This window comes from Olea europaea, chromosome 15 (assembly GCF_002742605.1).
Source record: "Olea europaea var. sylvestris chromosome 15, O_europaea_v1, whole genome shotgun sequence".
Classification (NCBI taxonomy): domain Eukaryota; kingdom Viridiplantae; phylum Streptophyta; class Magnoliopsida; order Lamiales; family Oleaceae; genus Olea; species Olea europaea.
In genome coordinates, this window is record NC_036251.1 from 21,446,134 (window position 1) to 21,465,978 (window position 19,845).

Sequence of the window (19,845 nt, forward strand, 5' to 3'; positions counted from 1 at the left end):
ATTTTGATGGTATGTTGCTAGAATGTTCTTTAAATTCTACGTTGGATAGTAGAATTTATTTGTTGGATTCCTATGATGGTATAGAACGTTGCTTAAGTTTTTATGAAGCTGTTTTTTCGGGATCTCTATTTCATTTTAGATTGTAATGAAATCCTCTAAATATTGTTTGCCACGTAGGGATGAGAGGGAGGAATTATGGTGTTTGTCACAGTTGTAGAAGCACGAAGCACTACTTTGAAGATTGCAAGAGGAGAGTTCGTTGTCCACGGTGTGTAGTTGGAATTCAGAAATGATTTGTGGTTGAAAAGGAAGGTAGTAACAAAGGTAGACTATTCAGAACTTGCAGTAGCTCTTGATTTTTTTGACTGAGTAAGAACAGAAGAATCAAGTGGAGAGTCGAGTGTCATTAATGAGGAAGTGATGAATTCTTCTGCCAATGAGGAAGTCGACAATTTGCCAAGTATGTTCGAACATCTAGCTCGAATTGTCAAGAACGAAATGTCGAGATTTCATTGAACATGACATTTCACAAAGGAAAAGAGCCCTCGAACGATAATGGAGAAGAAAGGGGCTGGCATGATTATTAGTTATATTCATTCTCGTACCCAAAATAGTTTTGTGTTTGGGCTTGTAATACCGAAAGATGATGAAGAAAGTCGAAGAACCCAACAATTTTCATTTTGGAAGAATGCCATTTTCATTCTTATTTTCATTTTGTGTTTTGCTCTTATTATTATTATTTTTTTCCTTTGGCAAGAAAAGATCAAACTACAGTAGCATTTTTCTTTAGTTAGAATCAGTGAATACCGACAACTATCAAAGGCCTGCCTTTTGCCCAACAATTACAGCTTCCATATTTCATCAGATAAAGAAACCATCAGAACTTATAATATTTTTATTTTGTGCTGGAGCCAAGGTTAAGCAAGAAAAAAGTGGAGACCATTTCGCTGTGAAAAAAGAATTTTATCATCTCATTAGTTGCTTCCTTTCAAAAATAAAGAGAAGAATAAGGATGCCTCTCACTCATACAAGTAACACTCAGAAAACTGTAATCTAGTACTCCATGCATGAAAACCACAAATTTCATTCATCAACAGTGCAGTTTAATCCGATGCTTACATTATATACATAACAAGTCTTTAAACGTAAAAATTGGGAATTGATCAATTAACGGCCAGAACATTTTTTTCCTTCTGTTTTCCTTTTTGTTTCATTCCTTTTTTAGAAGGCACAGAGCTTCAGGAGTTGTAGAGGTTCAAGTTCTGCACACCTCAGATGCATTAAATAGTCCTAACAATCAGTTGATATATCCCACCAACAGGTGAGGAATAAAGTTGAAGAGAGGCACAATAATTTTTCCTGAATAAATGAGGGCAGCATAGTCTTTACACATTTCCAATTGACTCTAGCTGTCGAACACAAAATGTTCCAAAAAGAATTGAAGATGTTCATAATTTATGACAATAAGAATCTGTTACATCTCATATTTTCTGGATCAAATATCAACAGAGACCTTTACACTTCTACAAATTTGCAAATGATACTGGAGCTTGAGCTCTGAAGCATTTAGAATCAGTATGATTTGAACAATATCAAAGAGCAAAACAATATGATTTGAACAATAATTACCATTGGCTGACAATACCTATACAATACAAGATAGTTTGCGAAGTGCCGGGGTAAAACGAACATAAAGTATTTGAACAATAATTACCATCAACAATAATTAGAAATTAAAACAAAAATTACCATCAGCAAAAATGCTAAACTATCCAAATGTCAGCCATTTGACAAAGAAATCATGTCTTCAACTGAAACTCAAAAATTAAAAACAAAATAGAGAACCAGCCACCACATTTTCTTTCCTTATTTTCGAGAATCGGTGAGGGAGTGTCCCTTTTGTAGGATGTAGATTGAAACAAAAGACCTCAAAATAAACCATTGAGCCTTTACCACAACTTCTTGTCGAGTTGCTTGTTCGAAGCCACGGTTCATTGGCCAGGGCCACTTCGTTGGGGAAAATGTGGTAGTAGTATGAAACCGAATGACCTATTGTAGAATATGAACATAAGCACACACCAAATGAAAAGTTGAATGGAATGGAAAGATTGAAACATGTAAACCTAAAGGAAGTAAATATAAGATTTGTTGACGTTGGTCGGACCAAACTTGATGCCGGCAAGTGTTGCGGGTAAGCATGGATTTGGGCGTCGCCCTACATCAAACAATAACTCAATTATTAGCTTCACTCAAAAAATAAGAATCAACTAAATCACTAAAATATACTAACTAACAATAGTTGTGGAGATGCTTCAACGATGGGTGCAACCATTGGCGCATTACTGTGACTCGACGTTGGCCTCTTTCCTTTGGTAGAAGTCTATACATAAACAAGTATTACATATCTATTGTAGCGTAATATTAATAAATTAATTAAAAGACTGACTACCATACCTTAGTTTTCTTCGAAGAGGACTCCAATGGATTTTTCTTCCGAAGCTTCTTTGGTGCACCCTTCCTCTTGGTTGATATAGGATCGCGTACGCACCCGCTGACATTGTCTTTAGATTCGTTGCACTGTGAGGTGAACGGATTACCAACATGTGAAATAATAATACTCCCACTGTCTGACTTTATCGTAAGCAGCTCTTGTTTTTTATTTATTATCCACTCCTTTATTACATGGGATTGCACTTCATCATCGGTAATGAGATTTGCAACATCCGCAAAATCTTGACACAAATCGTCGTATCTCAACTATTCTGGCATACTTACCAGACCATCATAATTCATTGCGAACCTGGTATGTGCTCTACAAATATCTCTCCTCCATTGTCGTAGCATATACCTCTCAGGCAGTGACATGGACATCGTTTCGGATCAATACCATGATAGCATGCCAACATAGAATTTCCCGAAACTCAAACAAGTGTCAACTGCAAATGATTTCACAAACATCTCTTTGGAATGAGACGAAGAAATTTTTTATGATTCGTCGCTCATCACACATCACAAGCTCTCGTATTTCGTAGGTCATTCCTGCAGTACTCTCCGTAGTAAAATGATGTCACAGTAAACCTTCCCAATCAATTCGATTTGAACTTATCTGAACTTTGAAATGGTACAACACTTCTGATACTGCTTCTCCATTTTGAACATTTTGTACACGGTACCATTTGTGAGTATGACTTGAAGTCAACCTGGAACTCCTTCTCAACCTTATTCCTCAGTGCTCGTTCATATTGTTTCACAAACTGCTTCAATGAGATTTTCGCATGAACATACCTATCGAAAAAGGCATTCATACTCTCCCTGCGCTGAGTTGTTGACATTCCTGCCCAAAATGTGGTCTTTAAATAGCAAGGAACCAATGACTTCTATTATAGAATAGTCCTGTTAACCAATCATTGCTATGCAAGTCATATGTCTCGATCATCACTCTCCAACCCTTTTCAAATTCTTCAACAAACTGCGAATCATATAATAACCTATGTATGCTCGAAAAATCGAAGCCTTATCGACATGGAATCCAAATTTTTCTGGCAATTTCTTCAGAATATGCCACAAACACCATCTATGTTTCGTATTTGGAAAAATAATCTCAATTGCATTTTGCATGACTTTATCTTGATCGATAATGATTCCATGGGGAACTTTTTCGTACATACACTAAAGCCATGTCCTAAATAGCCACACAAAAGAATTTGTGCTCTCACTGGACAACAAATCATAATCGAGCAAAGTAGGTTGTCCGTGATGATTAACGCCAACAAAAGGGGTAAAACGCATATCGTACTTGTTAGTTAAGTAAGTGGTGTCAAATGTGATAACGTCGTCGAACTCCTTGTACGCTTGCCAACACCTGTTATTTGCCCAAAAGACATTTCTTAATCAAGATTTATCATTCAAATCTATGTTGAAGTAGAGTCCAGAGCACTGGGCTTGCATCTTGGAAAAGTAGGACTGTATTGCTGCGGCATCTCCTTCCCCAAGTTTTAATCTTCTCATTTCCTCAACATAATTTTGACTGTCCTTTTCCACACAAGTAAGATTTTCATACCCCCTGTTTCAACAACTATAGAGTTGTAGCTTTTGTGCATTGGAATTCTTGCCAAATCATTTACTTCAAGCTTTCGTTTCACATGTGAACTTATCTCCTGATTGTAGTGATACAATCTCGATTTTGAAGGACTTGTTTTATGATTGTGGTCGAACTGGACTTTGTTAATTTTCCATATCCCATAAATACCTGAACATGCTATGATTTTAGCTTTACAATTTGCCTGAATTGTTGGTTGGGATTCAAAGAACCGCTTGTATTAGTGGTTTTTCGGCCTTCATGGCTACATGTGAAGGTTTAAATATTTCATTTTTCCATCATATCCTTTTTCTGAATTCCTTTTCCTAACTGGAAACCCAACATAACATGCATATACTTTATAGAAGCCCCACAATTCTTTCTCATCTTTGAACATCATACCCATATCTGACACCATCAGACCATCTTCTCCTAAAGTTTGCTCTTCCACTGATATTACATTGTCTGCAACATTCTCGTCAACATCTCTCTCCACCAAAAATTCATCATGGGTGTCTTCCATATTTTCTTCTACTGTAACACATTGAGCAACAACATTCAGTAAAACACTTTTCAATTAGAAGTTACAGCATTCAAAGAAAAAAAAATAGAAATATGCGTTAATCAGGAGCACTACATGACCAACCAAAACAGAACACGATCAAAATGAGGAGCAGAAGCCACATCATTTATTAACAGCTGAAAAAATTACCCCGTTTAGACATTGGAACTTGGTCCGCCTTACATCTCATATATAACCTATAAGCACTGAAAAGGTTACTCTGAAAGGCTTCTCCCTAACATCTCATATATAACCAATAAGCACTGAAAGCTTACTTAGCAACGATTTCACAAACAAGTTCAACTTAATGCAGACTCAATTTAATTACAGACTTATATGGAGAGGAGCTAATGCGCCAAGGTTGTTTTAAACTTTTTATTTCTGGTATAAATAACAAGAGGCATTAAGTGGACAATGAAACAATAAAAACATAATGACAGCTACTTGAGATTAGCTCCCCTGGGTTTTTCGGTATAGAAGAAATGTAGATTTCGCTATTGTCGAAGTTGGGTATTACCATCTTCACAGTCCAAGAGTGAGGGCTTCGATTTCGAGGAATGTCGAGAAGTGAGGGCTTCGATTTCGAAGAATGTAGATGCGAGGGCTTCGATTTCACCTTCACCAGATTTCGAGACTTCGTCTTCCCCGAACTTCATCCTCAAATCATACTTTCAGCTTAATTTCACGAGTAGTAATAGGCCGGTAAGAATAATACTTTGGCAGGACTTTTCTGACTTCTTCACGTGATGCTTTTCCTTTATGTTTCAATTCAGTCATTTATTGGAAGTCAAAGAACTCTGCTCCAAGCTGTGGTGGTCACGTGAGGAGCACGTTTTTTCCTATAATTCAAATTTCTGGAAATTTTCTGTCAAGCCTTTATATACAAGAGGTTTTAGTGAATTTGGATAACCTTAATAAACATTGATTGGGACTCATGCTTTCTTAAATCATAAGAGCAGTCGATTGAGTTTGCTTGCGTAACTGTACATTTATCGATATGTAATGGACTATCGACTAAAATAATTGTGTGTATTTAATATTTTTTGAATCGAATTGCCTATATGATAAGAGTGGTCGATTGAGTATGTCGACATAATAATAATGACATTTGTTTTAATTTATCATAGATAATTGACTAAGATCATCGTGTCTATTGACTATGATCATCGCGTTATTTAGCCCATGTTTGACAACCATTAAATTGAGTTTTTCAGGAGAAATGAGTTGCAATAGTGATTTTTGGAGAGTGTGTAGCTAAATAGTAAGGAAAAGTTTTAGGTTTACGAACAGGTATATTATTGTAAGATTATGTGGCTGAAAAAGAATTGGAGAAAAAAATGAATTTTGTTTAAACGATTGTCTAATAGGAGTTTAGTTTCTTTTGACACTTGTAATATGATGTGCATTTTGAATTGTTAATATAACTCTGATTCTAGTTAAGTTAAAAAATCTTTATAATTTGATTTATAATGCGTCGATGATTAAAAAGAATGTAGCATTTTTAGAACAACTTAGGGAATTTTTACAGAATAATAGTGTAATATAAGTAGGAACTCGATATAATAGGAATGTAATTGTCTTGGCACTGTAGTACAAGTTGTATTAAGATATTTTTGACAAATCGATTCTTCTTGTTGGACTTTTACCCCTTTATATATGCTACTTTACCTACCTGATAATGTCAAGCTATACTATCCGACCTTAATTTGTATGATATCACTCATCTTGAAAGGTTTTGATTGATTGAGGAGTTTTGTTGCGGTGGGTTATCAAAATACCTAGGTATAAGCTTGAGGTTATCATGACTTTTTTTTTTAATTAACTGTCAAGGTTGGCAGTGTTGTCTAGGAATATTTTTTCAATGTGTCATGATTATGCTTTCAGATGACGGGGAGTTTTGGATCAAACTTCTCGTACTGAATAGTTTGGTTAATTCAATAAAATGTTTATTTGATCAATACCCACACTAGTATTCAATACTACTAATGTTAGATAACATTATTATTTTATTTATAAGTAAAATAAATTTCTATTCAGATAGTAATATATGCCAAGACATCCTGTTTGTAAATAGAATTAAAGAATAAACACGATGGTTTAAGATCTCAATCAATCAAGTGAGTTTGTTATGTTGTAAATTATAAACGAAACAAGTAACATAGCCTATATAAGTTACAAATAAGGAGACCATCCTTGCTCTGGTGTTTTGATTCAAGAATGTTTCTGAGAAAGAGACAAATTCAGCACTAAAAATAAGTTTGTGTACATACATAATAATATTCACCAATTATACATGTTTATGAACTCATATTATGGGGTTAATTATTTTTATGCACACTAAACTTTGCATAATGTAGCGTTTCACTCACTATACTTTAGTTTGCTCCTCATTACTCACTGTACTATGTAAAGTTGCACTCCATTACTAACTGGATAACTTTAGTCTATGCCAATCTCCTGCATGGATGACGGGTTTGACATGCGGCCGTTAAATAACTCGAAAAAAAAAATGAATTGCCAATTTAGATATTCTAAACACACCTCACCTTTTTCAATATTGAAATCACGAATTGGAACCCTAATCTCTAAAAAATGCTCGAAACATTGTAGTTTCCAAGGTGAAATTTCATAAACGTTGTGAACCTGAACCCGAAATATAACCTCTATCACCTTTGAAGGCCATACCCTGACCACGAATCTTAGGGTTTTCAAGAAGCGCACATGAAGGGAGGAAATTTAGGTAAATTCTATTTTTTTTTTAGTTTATTCTTTTTCCTCTTTACTTCACATACGATGTTTATATGAATGTTTAAAAAATAGTACTTCATTGCACGAATCTAGGAGGTTTCCTATTTTTTTGGTTTATTCTTTTTACTCTTTACTTTATGAATCTTGGGATTTATCTGAATGTTCAAAATATTTTGTTTATTGATTTATCCTTCTCATTATCAACTTTCTTTTCCATCATTATTTTTTGTATCATAAGCACTTGATTGTAGCATTATTTCCATTGTTGTTGTTGTTTGATAGATAAGTTTCTTTTATGGTGCATATTATTCTTGTATACCATTTAGCATAATTGCATCGTCATTATGTTGTTATTGGTGATGGAAAAGTCTTGGTATTGTCATGTGATCATATATTTATTCAATGATTACATGTCTATTATTGATCATTTTTAATGTGGAGGACAATCCTAATTTCAATGATTTCAAGAACGACATATCGTCTGCACCAGATGATATGATATTTGGCACAAATGTGATGGACGGAATTGAGTTAGGTTGTGATAGGAGGCAATCGAATGATAAGAATTGATTAGTGGTAGTGTTTTATAATGAATTATAGGAGGCTGATGATTTGGAATATCCATAATCTGAAGAACTGTTGTTCGGTATGCCATCTGCTGATGAGGTTATGTATCGATTCTTAGAGTTTATGGTTGAAACATAATCCAAAGTTTCAAGTAGAGATGTTAAGGAGCTGATACTCAAGGCTCGAGNACCTACTCGAATTTCTCTCTCTCTTTTTTTTTTTTTTTATATATATATGGCACTTGGCGGTAGTCGAGTGCTGCCTTAATTAAAGTAGTCGTCTTATTATTATTTTTTTAAGGCCTGAGCCCTAGTTGGCAAGCCTAATTGACTTCCCTAGTTTCAAGTGGGTAAGTTATTCAGTTCTGTACAGGAATTTAGGAAGGTGATTCGGACTCATGGTACAGTAAATAGAGATAGTGTAAAATGCAAGGCGAATGATAAAGAAGAGTTCAAGGCATCTGTAAATTAGATTGCCAATGAAGAAGATGGGCTTCTAAGGTGAATAATTCAAAAACATTCAAGCGAAGTCATATACTCCTCAACAGACATGTAGTAGGGATTAGTACACTCATCATTGTAACTATATATTCATAGTCTATCAATACATTTAGCAACTCAAGATAGATTTGGAGTGGAAAACCAGAAGTATAAAAGCAATCTTGAAGGAGGACTTGAAGATAAATATTACTAGAAATGTTGCTTGGAAGTCTAGAAGTTATGCAAAGCAATTGATTAATGGGGACTATTGAAAAATAATTTGTAGCATTGAAATCGTATGCGGTTGAGGTCTTGAGGACCAATCCAGGATCCACAATGACAATAGCACTTTGTGGGCAGGTGTTTGAAGGTACACAGACACATATATTTATTTTAGTGCTTCCAAATTAGGGTTTCAACATGGGTGTAGAAATATTAGTGGATTAGACAAGTGACGTCTTTAGGGTGCTTGGAGATGGTATATTGCTCATTCCAATTCATTTAGATACAAATGATTGCATATTTTCAATTGCATATGTTATTGTCTAGAAAGAAACTATGGTTACCTAGAGATTATTTTTGAAATACCAAGTTGAGGATATTCAAGTGGAAATGGGATTGATTGGACTATGATGATAGATAGGCATAAGGGATTAAGTAATGTTATCAACAAATTAATTTCGGAAGATGATCATAGTTCTGTGTTAGACAAATGCACACAAACTTTTTCAATAAGGGATATAAGAGAAAGATTTTAAAGGACTTACTTTGGGTAGCTACTAAGTTAAATACATTAGCTAACTTTCAGATAATGGATGCAACAAATTTATTAAGTTAGCAGAAAAAACTTATAAATGGTTGATCGAGAGGTCTTCAGTTGAGTGATGTAAATCTCATTTCAGGACATATTCAAAAAGTGAATTTTATTTAACAACTTTGGCGAAGTATTAAATAAGATGCTAATAGATGATAGGGAGAGGTTGATTGTAACAATGCTAACAAATATGCAGTTAGGGTTCATGATGAGTATTGGAAAGCATTGAAGTAAGATGAAAAGGTGCAGAGGGCAATTGTGTCTTAGGAAAAAAAAGCTTGCTAAGATAGCCAAGATGTTCAATGAATGCACATTACATTTCTCGAGAAGGTCGTAGATGGCAGGTGGACTGCAGGTAAGGGACATTTGTTGTTGCTTGGACAACTGTTACACAGTGGATGCGTATTTGATGTGCTACAATAACATTATGAATCCTATTAACGGAATACGATTGTGGCTCCCTGTTGGACACTCGATCCATCGTGCCACCTTCATGGTGTTTTTCGCAAAGGAGAGAAACAAAAGAAAAGGAGGAGGAGAGCGGACGAAGATGTTATCACATACTCACAAGGAAAATTGAATGCTAGGAGGGAAGGAAGGGTATCGATGATCTACTCAATATGTGGATTATAGGGTCTTAACGAAAGATATCAATCAAGGCTTGATACACCTTTTGGTTTAAGTACTTAATCAAAAGTTTATTGCTTATTTCAAATCAATAACATCTGATTAATTTTTTTTCCATCTCTGGAATTAGTATGAAGGCTAGTTGGAGTCAGTTGATAGGGGTAGGCCTGCGTCAGAGGATATAAGGAGACACGTAAGTATTTATAACATTCTTTAGGCATGTGTGTAATTTACTGAGTTTATAATTTTTTTAATTAACGTATATTTCTCTTCACGTACAGGGAAAACTTCTTCCCAACTGGGGGAATGGGGCCGGTTTGAGCCAAGAACAAGAGATAGTTCACAGTTTTCAATTTGTGCCTACCCGTCGTCGAGCAGTAATCTGAAATTGTTGTTGCAGTTGATGGGCTAGCTACTTGGGTCTCCACTGTTGATTGTATTGAAGGTGGAGCATTTTTAGACACATAACTATGGATTGAGCAAATCCAACTTAAAAAATGGATGATAACTCCACACCTATTGCTGTAAATGAGCCTTCTACATTCATGTTCATGAAATGGTGATGTACTTAGAAAATTGGTGTGGATGTTGTTGGTCTTGTTGCATGATTCGTTATTATTATTATTATTATTATTATTATTATTATTATTATTATTATTTGGTAAAGGTAGCAAGAGAAATGGTGTTGGCACATCTAATTTTTGAAGGTAGCTTGAATGTTGCTAGCAAGCAATTTAGACAAAAAAATGATAGCAATAAACAACATGCACCACAATATCAGTATCAGGTGCTTAACTAATTGCAACAAATACAAAAGATGATTTGATTAGTGGAATACACACTCAACTAGTCTTTAACAAATTGATGGTGAACAACTTTAGTCATATTCACCTATTATTTAAAAGCATGTTTAAAGTAAATAAATCATTGATATGCTTCAATACTTCATTTACAACATCAAACATCAAAGAGAGGCAAACTTCACCAATTTAGTATCAACAACACACATAAAATTTAAATCATGAAAACTTGAGTTCTTATTACAAAAACATGAAATTTAGAGCTAATTCTTCTCCTCAAGTACATAGGTGGAATTCATCCACGACTGTCTTTCCCTTTGTTTCCCGCTCTTTTCTGTATCTCCTTTACTCATGTAGATGGTTATGTTGAGGGATATCTCGACATCCTCTTGTTTCGTAATTTGAGTAACAAGTTTGAATAAACATGACAGATCTTCAATTGGAATGACCTTCCGTTCGCCTTTAACACTGCTGGACTAACCTTCATATTGTAATGACTTTCATTTATCGGATGAGATGTTACTTCACTCAAAAAACCCGTAATTCCTAATGAAACAAAAGAATAACTGACATATGTTTGTGGTCTTCTTTTCTGCTTTCATCCATTTCATGAAGCCATCAACACAAAGTGGACATCGTTGTTTTTTTGGTGCATAACACAATTGGTACTCTGACTGTTTGCAAACTGTGGCAAATCCCCTTATTTTTTCCTAACAAAAAGAAAATGTTTTACATCCATGAATATACAGTAGATATATTTTGTAAATATAAGAAATGTGTACATACTAAACTTCACAACAAATTGCAACAAGGACAATTCAAATTTTTATGAGGTTTGGAGACTACTACAAGGTTCATACCAAATGCACCTAACTAATTCCACCAACTAGCTGTAAAAACACCAAGCTAATTCTAACAATAGCTTCCTATATTACAAACAAGCTGTAAAAATTAAACTGGAGCCATGAGTAGGTTGGACCTTTAATGTAAAAACACAAATTTTGAATGTAAGACAACAAGAAGACACACAATTTCAAATGACCGCGCTAGTGAACTCTAAAAATAAAAAAAAATGCTTAAGAGATGGAATAAATGAAATAGAAAATCGACACCTCAAACAACAACATTGGTTGCACTTCAATATATTATTCGATTCCAGTAACAATTAAATTGAAACAACAAAAATATTACTTGCAGTACAAAGCCGGTGTTAAAATTAAAAATGGGAAAAAAATTCTGAATTACCTTCCTTTGTTCTCTTCTTGTCAATAGTTTCAAGCATCACCCATTTGTTTAGATCAATTTTGATTTGGGGTTTAGGGTTCATGGGATTTGAGTGATGAAGACGGTTTCCATGATGGATCTTATTCTTCTTGAATAAAGTTTTCATCTCACACTTTCAATTTGAATGACGTGTTTGGGAGATAGTAATTAATGATGTGGCATTTCATTTTGAGTTGGAAATATTGAACCACCACCAATCAAACTTGTCATCCATGTAAGCGATTGGCATAGATTGAAGTTACCCGCGAGTGATGAAGTGCAACTTTCCAAAATTCAGTAAGTAATTGGGTGTAAACTAAAGTACAATGAGTGAAACATGACATTATGCAAAGTTCAGTGTACGTTCAAACAATTAACTCATATATATATATTTTTTTGGCTGATTATGCTTTCGAAGTTTGGAGTAAATGTTTAGGCATCAATCTTCTTTGGTAGTTAGTAAAAATTAGATTTAAAATTGTGGGAATATAAGTAAAGTTAATTTATAATTTTGCTTTAGTAAAGAATATTTTAATTTTCTTTTTCCTTTCATCTAACCAACTTTTCTTTAGATTATTTTATTAATTTCTTACATTGAAAATTGAAAACATTTTAAATGTAATGAGAGAATTTTATGAATTAAAATGTTAATTGAAAGAGTTTTTGGAGGATAATTTTAAAGATTACTTTTTATTATACACATTATCTCATGTTTAAAGATTTTGCTAAAGACATTTCATTTAAATAAATATGAATGTTAGAAATGGGTTTTGTTTGAAAGTAAGTGGGAATTGTAGTCAAATCATTGTAAGAGAATATTGAACAGATAAATGCCAAAATAGGAAAGATTCTTGCAGAAAGAAATATACTTTTTCACCAACCTAACCTACTTCATTTATTTGTGACCTCAACTTTATACTTCCTTTGTTGATATCAAATTCATAGCATTTTCATCTGTCAATTCATTCATCTCAACAAATTCTAAGGTACGTTGATTTCTATGAATAAATGTTATTTATATGAATAATTTATGTTGATATTTGTGGAAGGAAGGTGAAGTTCTTGTGAAAAACGAAGTTTAGTGTGGGAAGAAATGGTGAAGATGATAAAATTCTCTGTGGGAAGCTTGGCAGAGATGTGTACGGACTCCCCGCACAGATCTGTGCGGGAGTGCACAGATGTGTGCGAGATCCTCCCACTTCCCTGTGTGGGAGTTTCACACTTGCATTCTTTTCCGAAATACGTCTTGACGCAATGATTTTTATATAAATTGGAACAAAATCTTAGAATTAGAAATATATATTAAATGTGATGATTGATAGTAATTTTTCTTCCGGCTTAGACGATAGTTACATTACGATATATATGATATATACTTACATGAAATTAGGAATATATGTTGGTATTTATTTTGACATCTTTCATTTCAATTATTTGTGACATTTTTCATTTCTATTATTTGTGCAGATGTCTCTAGACTATATACTGTCACCAAACCAATAGTTTTCTAGTACCATCACTCAATACCCGAATTACCGGTATGTAAAAGATTGTATAGCATTGCTTCAAGCAGATGACCAATCACTTTTAATCTCTAGTGATAGCAGTTTTTATGGATTTCTCTATGGATTTATGTATAGAGATGAAGAAGAACAACTCAGCAGTAAATTAATACATGAATTTATAATGAGGTTTGTTGACTATGGTAAAAGGAATGAGGTGTGGGTGAGGTTCGAGGATCATTTTGTTCGTTTTGGTCTGGAAGAATTTTGTCTAATTACAGGATTACCTTGTCACGAAGAATCTGTTAATCTGAATCCCAATAATTCTCAACTTAGAGATCAATATTTTGAAGGCAAAAAAAGAATCAACATGAGAATGCTTTATGATGCATTCCAATTGAGTGAAGATTCGGATGATAAATTAAAATTGGGATTGGTGATGTTGGTAGAATGTGTTTTAACACCAACAGAAAGATATATTGATTACAGAAATTTAGGCATGGTTGAGCAGCTAAATGATTTTTTGCTGTATACTTGGGGCCGTAAGGCATACTTTGTTTTGTTGAAGTCGTTGCAACAATCACATACTGAAAGAATACAGCAAAAAATTTGCTTCGCATAGGTGGAGAAAGATTTGTGGGACTTCTTTCCATGTATGGTTTTTTCAATATCAAATCGTCTATTTTGATGGAATTTTCTTTGACCCTAATCAATGTAGTAAATAAGGTGAAATAACCTCAAAATACTATCTGTAGTGGCAAGCAACAAGAAAAAAGAATAATAAAATAAAATCTGTTTATTCTACATACCATTCCGTTATCAGTTTCACTTCCATAAAAGGTGTATTTATGAAAAAAGTACTTCGGACTTTTGTGGACAATTTCAAACCTGTATACATTTGCAAACTATCACACATATATGATGTATTATATGATAATATATATAAGGTAAAACATACCAGCAAATAAACACATAACACATACCAAAGAAAGAGGTAACTCTGAGATTTGTTGCAAAGATGATTGATTTTTTCTCTATATTCTCAGCTATTATCACACATTCTCTATCAACAAAGGAATCCCAAAGCGTAAGCATATTTGTTTTGAAACTTTTGTCCAGCAGCAATACATCCTGTACCCATGTTTGGTTGCCATCTTTTGATTGAATCATTCGTTTAGGCGTCATATCAATGGCAACGCTAGCATATTTGAAATTATAAATTTTAAAATGACTTTCTACTTATTTTTTTTTAAATATATTAAGTAATAAATAATTGAATAATAATTCAAGATAACATGATGAATAACAAAAAATATGTATATTTGTTACTTATATCAGCATCTGTATCCATATACTCTTCTGCTTCATGAAGAGATGTCATCTGATATGTTGAAAAAACAAATTCCGGATTATCTTCATTTAGTTCAACCAGACGAGTTTGTCCAGATATAATCCAATGATGAGATCCTATCGAATATTTGTAGTTTCCTGTGTTATTCTTCACATAAGCTTTTGAAATGGCATATTTTTTCCCTAAAACAAGTTCATCTTCAAAAGCACTGATATTGGAATCATATAAGGTAGATTGGATAGTATTTCCCTGGCAAATGAAAATGAAAAACCATGAGAAATTTCTTAGTTATTTGATTATAAAATGAATGAGAAGTCTTAATAGTTTTAGTTTTCAAGTTAAGCCATCTTTTTTATAATATAATAACTAACAACAAGAAGAGTTACCTGACTATCCATCAATACCAGATGTTGATATCTTCCATTGCCCTGTTTAGAAGGTTTTGGCGACTGTTTTTCGATAACAATAACTTTGGCTTTCCATTTCTCATTGTTTGAGACAACTTCTGGTATGAGTTTGTATTATTCTTCCATTTTTTATCTATCTTTTCTTTCTTATATAATATATAATAATAACTAATATAACGCCAAATGCAGTTAGAGGTTAGATATATAGCAGAAGAGGAGGATGGTAATCTTAGAAGGGAAATGAAATGGTTTAAATAGATATAGTATAATTTGTCAATTTTTTTTTTTTTAAAAAAAGGATAAAATCAGTGAAGTATGGTGAAGTATGGGTATGTAAATCAATTGAGTTGATTGATTAATCTAATTTTTTTTATCAAGTATATGAAGTATATATATATATAAATAAAATAAGATAAAATCAGGGAAGTATAGTAAAGTATGGCTAAGTAAATCAGTTGAGTTGATTGATTAATTTGAATTTTTTTTATCAAGTATATATTTATTATATAAAAGTACATTGTAATATATAATAAAAATGGATTACTCTCTGCATATATATGATATGATGAAATGTGTGGAGTAATGGATTACTATTTTGTACGAAAAAATCTATAAGATATGGGATAAAAGAAAGTTATGTATACCAATATGGAGAAGGTAGTATGGTGAAGGTATGACAAGCAAGTCACGACAGTAAACAATCAATAATAATAATTATTAATTATTTAGAAAAAAATAATTATTATCTATGGATAAAAAAAAGGGAAAAAAATTCCAAAAGATAAGGGGAAAAATATTTGGCCTACTAGAGTTGCACAAATTGCTCGGCATTATTTCCAACACTAAAAGAAAAAAAAATAATAATCATTCTTATAGAAATGAAATGGTGTAAAATATAAAAAAAAAAAATAGATAAAATCGGTGAAGTATGGTAAGTTATATAAAAGTATATTCTAGAATAATGTATTTGAAATGGATTAGTCTGAAATTTGAAAGTATATTGGAATAGAGGAGTTTACAATATATGCATGTAAAATATAGAGGTGAGGTGAATGACATAAATAATCAATAATAATAAATAATAATTTAGTAAACAATAATTTCAATTCAAAAGGAAAAAAAAATCTAAAAGAAAAAAAATTGCTCAGAAAACTAATCTGTGCGGGGGCTGCAGCGTCCCCGCACAACTCTGGCAGTGTTTTTTTTTCTCTTTTTGTTTTGATTTTAATTTTTATTTACTAAATTATTAATTTTGAATTCTTTAATAATTGTTTTACTGATTAATTAAATAATTTAATTAATAAATTAGCCAATTTTTTTATTTTTTTTTCATGTTAATCAAAGTTGTGTGTAAAATTGCCATAGTAGACTATATCAAACCAACTGGATACTAAACTATTCTTTTGTTAATTATATAAAATTATACTTTTATTTCTTCTTCGTCTTATTAGTCATTTTTTTTTATTCCAACACTTTTTACAATTGAGTAATAAATTTCATTTGTAATCAAATCTAGTAAAAAATAAACAGTTTTGTCTAAAGTTTATCTACTAAGGAACTCCACTGTACTTTATTTGCAGAGTATTTTTTTTGCTTTTTTTTTCATTTAATTTTTTTATTAAAATATTAATTTTTAATTGTTTAGTAATTGTTTTATTGATTAATAAAATAATTTGATTAATATGTTAGCCATTTTTTTGATTAATCATAGCAAAGTTGTAACCAATTAACCAAACCCTAGTAAATTACTCCACACATTGGCAGCATATCTGCGTGTTGTGTTTTTTAGTAGTTTAAATTATTAACTATATCAAACCAATTGGATAATTTTATTGTATAACTAAACTACTCTTTTCTTAATTACATAAAATTATACATTTATTTCTTCTAAATCGTATTAGCTATTTTTTAATTTATTTCAACACTTCACATGTTAGTAATAAAATTCATTTCTAACAAAATCTAGCAGTATTTGAAAAATAATCTTCAATCTGAAGTAGTTTGTCTATTTCAATATTTCTATCCGTGAAGTTGGTGTCAAAGCTTTTCTCCAAAAGAACAAAAAGGACTAGCATCGTTTAGTTTAAATAACTTGTGATACCACTTGTTTATACTTAATCAATTTACATATCTCTTTATCTATACCTATCAACGTTTCTTCAAAAAAATCAGGTTTGATGTAGTATTTCTTTCTTCATTCTTTTACTACAATTATTTAAAATAAATTCTTAGTTTTAAACTATATATAATTTTCAATGTGTTAAAAATCATACATATTGCAGTTTATCAACACAAAAATGGATGTACCACATACATTCTTCAAAATTATCGACGTTGTACTAAATCATAATATCCGTTTGGTAAGTTATATAAAATATAATATATTCTTTCATTTCATATTTGTATGAATGTTTTATTTACTGCCTATAATTTTTCATATATTGCAGATGATTCCTAGAGCTTTTGTCAATTGTTGGAGACAAGAATTAGGTGATAGAGTACGATTAACTTCTTATGATGGTATAATTATAACAATACAATTACAAACAATCGATGGAGAAACATATTTGACTAATGGATGGGAGCAATTTTTTGACCATTATAATCTACAGGATGGTTTTCTTGTACTATTTGAATATGAGGGAAATTCAACCTTCAATATGAGAATATTTGATGACTCTAGATCAGAGATTACATATGACTCTGGTGATGAAGAAGATGAGGCTTTAGATTTGGATAATCCTGCATTTGAAGTAACATTGACGCTAAATCAGAACAACCATCGAGAAATTGTAGACTATCTTTAATATATATTATTCTATATTTACCTTTTTCAGATTATTTTAATCTTTACATCGTCCACGTTTTTTTGAAGTGTATTCCAGGAAAATTTGCAAGACACCATCTACCAAGATATGTGCGGAATGTTCGGCTACATGATTCTCTACATCGCAACTGGGATATCACTGCAAATTCCAGACCAAATGGTGTGATGCGCCGACTTACTGTAGCTGGGCGGATTTTTTGACAGAGAAGTAGCTAGAAATTGGAGATACATGTGTATTTGTATTATTAAATAATGAATCTCCAATGTTCATGGTTTATAAAAAAAATCACAATGATGGAACTCTAACTCATCTGTGAAACTTTGTACATCAGTACTATTTAATATCTATGTTTATCCATTTCACTTTTTTAGTAATTATCTTAAACAATTGCATACAGATTTTAAATTACACTTTTTCCTTTTTTTACAATTAAAAAATACTTCAGTCTTTCTAACTAAAACATAACACTCTCTTATATAATAATATATGGTTACATCAACACACATATATACATGGATTTAACTTGAAGAAGATGTTTTCAAGTACTCAGTCTGTGCTTTGTAATAATATTATTTACCATAGGAATATTTTTACATAGGAAATTAAATTGGAATGGTAACTTACAAAGTGGTTTCCGATTTTGTCATCTCTGTCAAAACTTCTAAATATCAACTTCACCAGTTGTATTTGTATTAAGCACCACAAAATAACTGACAGCTACACAGCCTAATATGAATAACAAATGAGAATTAGTAAAGAGAAAAAAAAGTAATACAGTCAAAAAAGTTATGTGTAATCAATACTTATATTCAGCAAATATATTTATGGAAAGAATAACTTCAGAAATCCTTTTTGCAAAGATAAAATTTTGCAAAATCAAGAAGTCATAAGTTTAGATTTGTCATTAATTTTGTGTTTTTTCTAAAAATAAATATAATCAATAAAGAATTATAATAAACAATTAAGTATATACCTGACCGTGAACTAAATTCAAGATTTCATGATATACAACATTTTTGGTACAATAATTATGTGATTCATTTTTGATAAAAGGTTTGATAAGAACTTTTATATCTTTTCTTGTTCTAGCTCGAGACAATGCACCATACAATTGACCATGGGAAAATACACGCTCTGGAAGGTATAAGCCAACAAAATCTAGAGTTTGACCTTGAGATTTGTTAATAGTCATTGCAAAACATGGACGAATTGAAAATTGAGTTCTTTTAAATGGTACAGATTGTTTATCGCCTTCAAGAGGAATAAATGGAATTCTAGGTAAAAATACTTGCTTTCCACGATATTCTCCTATCCCAATTTCAGCTAATATAACATTCTACTTAAAGTCACGACAAATAAGTCTAGTTCCATTGCATAAACCTTCTGCAGGATTAATATTTCTCAGCAACATAACTGGACAATTTTTTTCAATATGAGTTCATGTGGAGGTATACCATTTGGAGTTAGACTATTCAAAAAATCTTCATCAATAAAACCTTCATTTTTGTCAATCACTTCATCGAAACTAAAATATGTAACTTTCTCTCCTGGAATTTCTTTAAGCAACATATTGTTTATTAAATCTACATATTCATTTTTTGGGGTTAAAATAATTATATTCATCATAATATGTAGGTTGTCTCCATATGTCTGAAAATTGGGAAACACAATGTCAATTAATTCCTTCAATGATTTAAATTCATCTTCAAAATGGATGGTAATATCTTCAGGAAGTGTAATCATCTGGCATGAATGTATTCTCTCTATTCCATTCCCAATCTTCAGCAAATATTCACAAAATGAAGGATCTAATTTAGCT

At 32.1% G+C, this 19,845-nt stretch overlaps 1 protein-coding gene across 1 annotated transcript; it reads right to left on the bottom strand.

Annotated features, from left to right (window-relative positions):
* Positions 1-1,610: 1,610 nt before the first annotated feature.
* LOC111411381 lies at positions 1,611-5,296 on the bottom strand. The gene is made up of 6 exons (XM_023041916.1): positions 5,158-5,296; positions 4,481-4,612; positions 3,174-3,334; positions 2,455-2,757; positions 2,291-2,380; positions 1,611-2,215 (listed from the first exon to the last, which is right to left on the bottom strand). Exons 1-6 carry the CDS (start codon positions 5,294-5,296, stop codon positions 1,826-1,828), a joined length of 1,215 nt encoding a protein of 404 aa, XP_022897684.1. The 3' UTR covers positions 1,611-1,825.
* Positions 5,297-19,845: the final 14,549 nt, after the last annotated feature.

Excerpts from the sequence above, each read along its gene's own strand:
- LOC111411381 (XM_023041916.1), bottom strand. The coding sequence starts at position 5,296 with ATGAAGTTCGGGGAAGACGAAGTCTCGAAATCTGGTGAAGGTGAAATC. Across the intron at positions 4,613-5,157 it reads ACTCTTGGACTGTGAAGATG|TAGAAGAAAATATGGAAGAC; the intron begins GTAATACCCAAC and ends AATGTGTTACAG. Across the intron at positions 3,335-4,480 it reads TCTGATGGTGTCAGATATGG|GAATGTCAACAACTCAGCGC; the intron begins GTATGATGTTCA and ends CATTTTGGGCAG.